Below are 1,650 nucleotides of genomic sequence, written 5' to 3'. Positions count from 1 at the left end.
TGTAAAAATTCACAAGTTAGGTGAAACTTGGTGGTGCATTGATTCTTAGTGAAGAAATTCTCAAGAAGGTCTTTTGAGGAGTGGACATAGGCCGGTGAGCTGAACCACTATAAATCCTTATGTTGAGCTTTTCTTTCTTTTCCTTTTATTTTTTGTGCATTTATTAATTGTCTACTGTATTTAATCATTTAGTATTTGGAAATCTTTTTCCGGCCAAATTTTTTTAATTAACCCAATTCACCCCCCCTTGGGTTCCTTTCCTGTTTAACAATTGGTATCAGAGCCTCATCTCTAGTATTGTGATTTAACCGTCTTAGAGTGATCTATGGCAACCCCTAGCTCATCTCTTCCCGAAGGTAAAGCCTCAAACTGACCACCCTTCTTCAATGGCACAAATTTAAACTATTGGAAAACCCGTATGATTATGCATATCCAATCTATTGACTATGAAGTTTAGAAAATTATCTGCGATGGTCCTAAAGTCCCCACCAAAACCATAGATGGTCTGTTAGTCCCCAAACTTGAAAGTGAGTGAAGTAACAAAAGAAAGCTGTTAATATGTTGTAATGTGCACTTGATGCTACTGAGTTTAACAGAATATGCACTTGTACAATAGCGAAAGAAATTTGGGATAAACTTATTGTAATTCATGACGGAATTACTCAAGTCAAAGAGTCTAAAGTGAGCTTGCTTGTTCATAAGTATGAGCTCTTTAAGATGAAACCAGATGTAAACATACCCCAAATGTTCACTCGCTTTACAGATATTATAAATAGTCTTAAATCTCTTGGGAAGACTTATACAAATGTAAAAATTGTCAGAAAAGTTCTTCGATCATTGCCAAAAAGCTGGGAGAACAAAGTCATAGCAGTGATAGAAGTAAGAGACTTGTCAACTTTAAGTCTTGATGAGTTAATGGAATCTCTCCTAACCCACGAGACCATCATGCAAGAAAGAAAAGAAGAATAAAACAAGAATAAGAATAAATGAATAGCTTTCAAATTTACCTCAAAATCTCAAGAAGAAAAAGAAGATGCTTCAGAAGAAGATGAAGATATGGCTTTCATTACCAAAAGGTTCAAAAAATTTGTGAAGAAGAAACAAGGTGTAAGGAAGTTCTTCAAAAAAGACTTCAACAAAAATTTTCAAAAAGGAGAAAGTCATAAAAAATCTAAAGTTACTTGCTACGAATACAACAAGCCAGGACACTACAAATTGGAATGTCTAGAGCTCAAGAAACAATTCAAGAATGACAAGAAGAAGGCCATGATCGTAGCATGGGGAGAAGACAGTGATAACAACAACTTAGAGACTGATATTTACAAAAATGAAGTCGCAAATCTATGCTTAATGGCACTTGAAGATAAAAATGAGGTAAATGATGACTCGTTTACCTTTGATGAATTATAAACTATTTTTGACGAATTACATGCTGAATTTAAAAAATTAAGTATGAAAAGTAATTGTCAAAAGAAAATGAACTCAAGTTTATCTCAAGAAAATGAATCTTTGACTTCTAAGATCAATACTTTAAAAAATGAAGTCTTGACAATGGAAAAGGAGAAAGAATTTTCAAATGAAAAAGAATCTTTTATTTTTAAAATGAAAGTAGATGATTTGCAAAAAGAAAATGAAACTTCGAAAAAAGAG

At 33.0% G+C, this 1,650-nt stretch overlaps 1 protein-coding gene across 1 annotated transcript; it reads left to right on the top strand.

Moving 5' to 3' along the window:
• Positions 1–325: 325 nt before the first annotated feature.
• Positions 326–969, top strand: LOC145824080 (uncharacterized). The gene is made up of 2 exons (XM_082923672.1): positions 326–356; positions 617–969. Exons 1-2 carry the CDS (start codon positions 326–328, stop codon positions 967–969), a joined length of 384 nt encoding a protein of 127 aa, XP_082779798.1.
• Positions 970–1,650: the final 681 nt, after the last annotated feature.

Source organism: Camellia sinensis, chromosome 4, assembly GCF_055761805.1.
Source record: "Camellia sinensis isolate YWXY chromosome 4, ASM5576180v1, whole genome shotgun sequence".
In the NCBI taxonomy this organism is placed as follows: Eukaryota; Viridiplantae; Streptophyta; class Magnoliopsida; order Ericales; family Theaceae; genus Camellia; species Camellia sinensis.
The sequence above is the reverse complement of the archived record's forward strand: the minus strand, read 5'-3'. Positions and strand labels throughout refer to the sequence as shown.

Excerpts from the sequence above, each read along its gene's own strand:
- LOC145824080 (XM_082923672.1), top strand. The coding sequence starts at position 326 with ATGGCAACCCCTAGCTCATCTCTTCCCGAAG. Across the intron at positions 357-616 it reads TAGCTCATCTCTTCCCGAAG|CGAAAGAAATTTGGGATAAA; the intron begins GTAAAGCCTCAA and ends CTTGTACAATAG.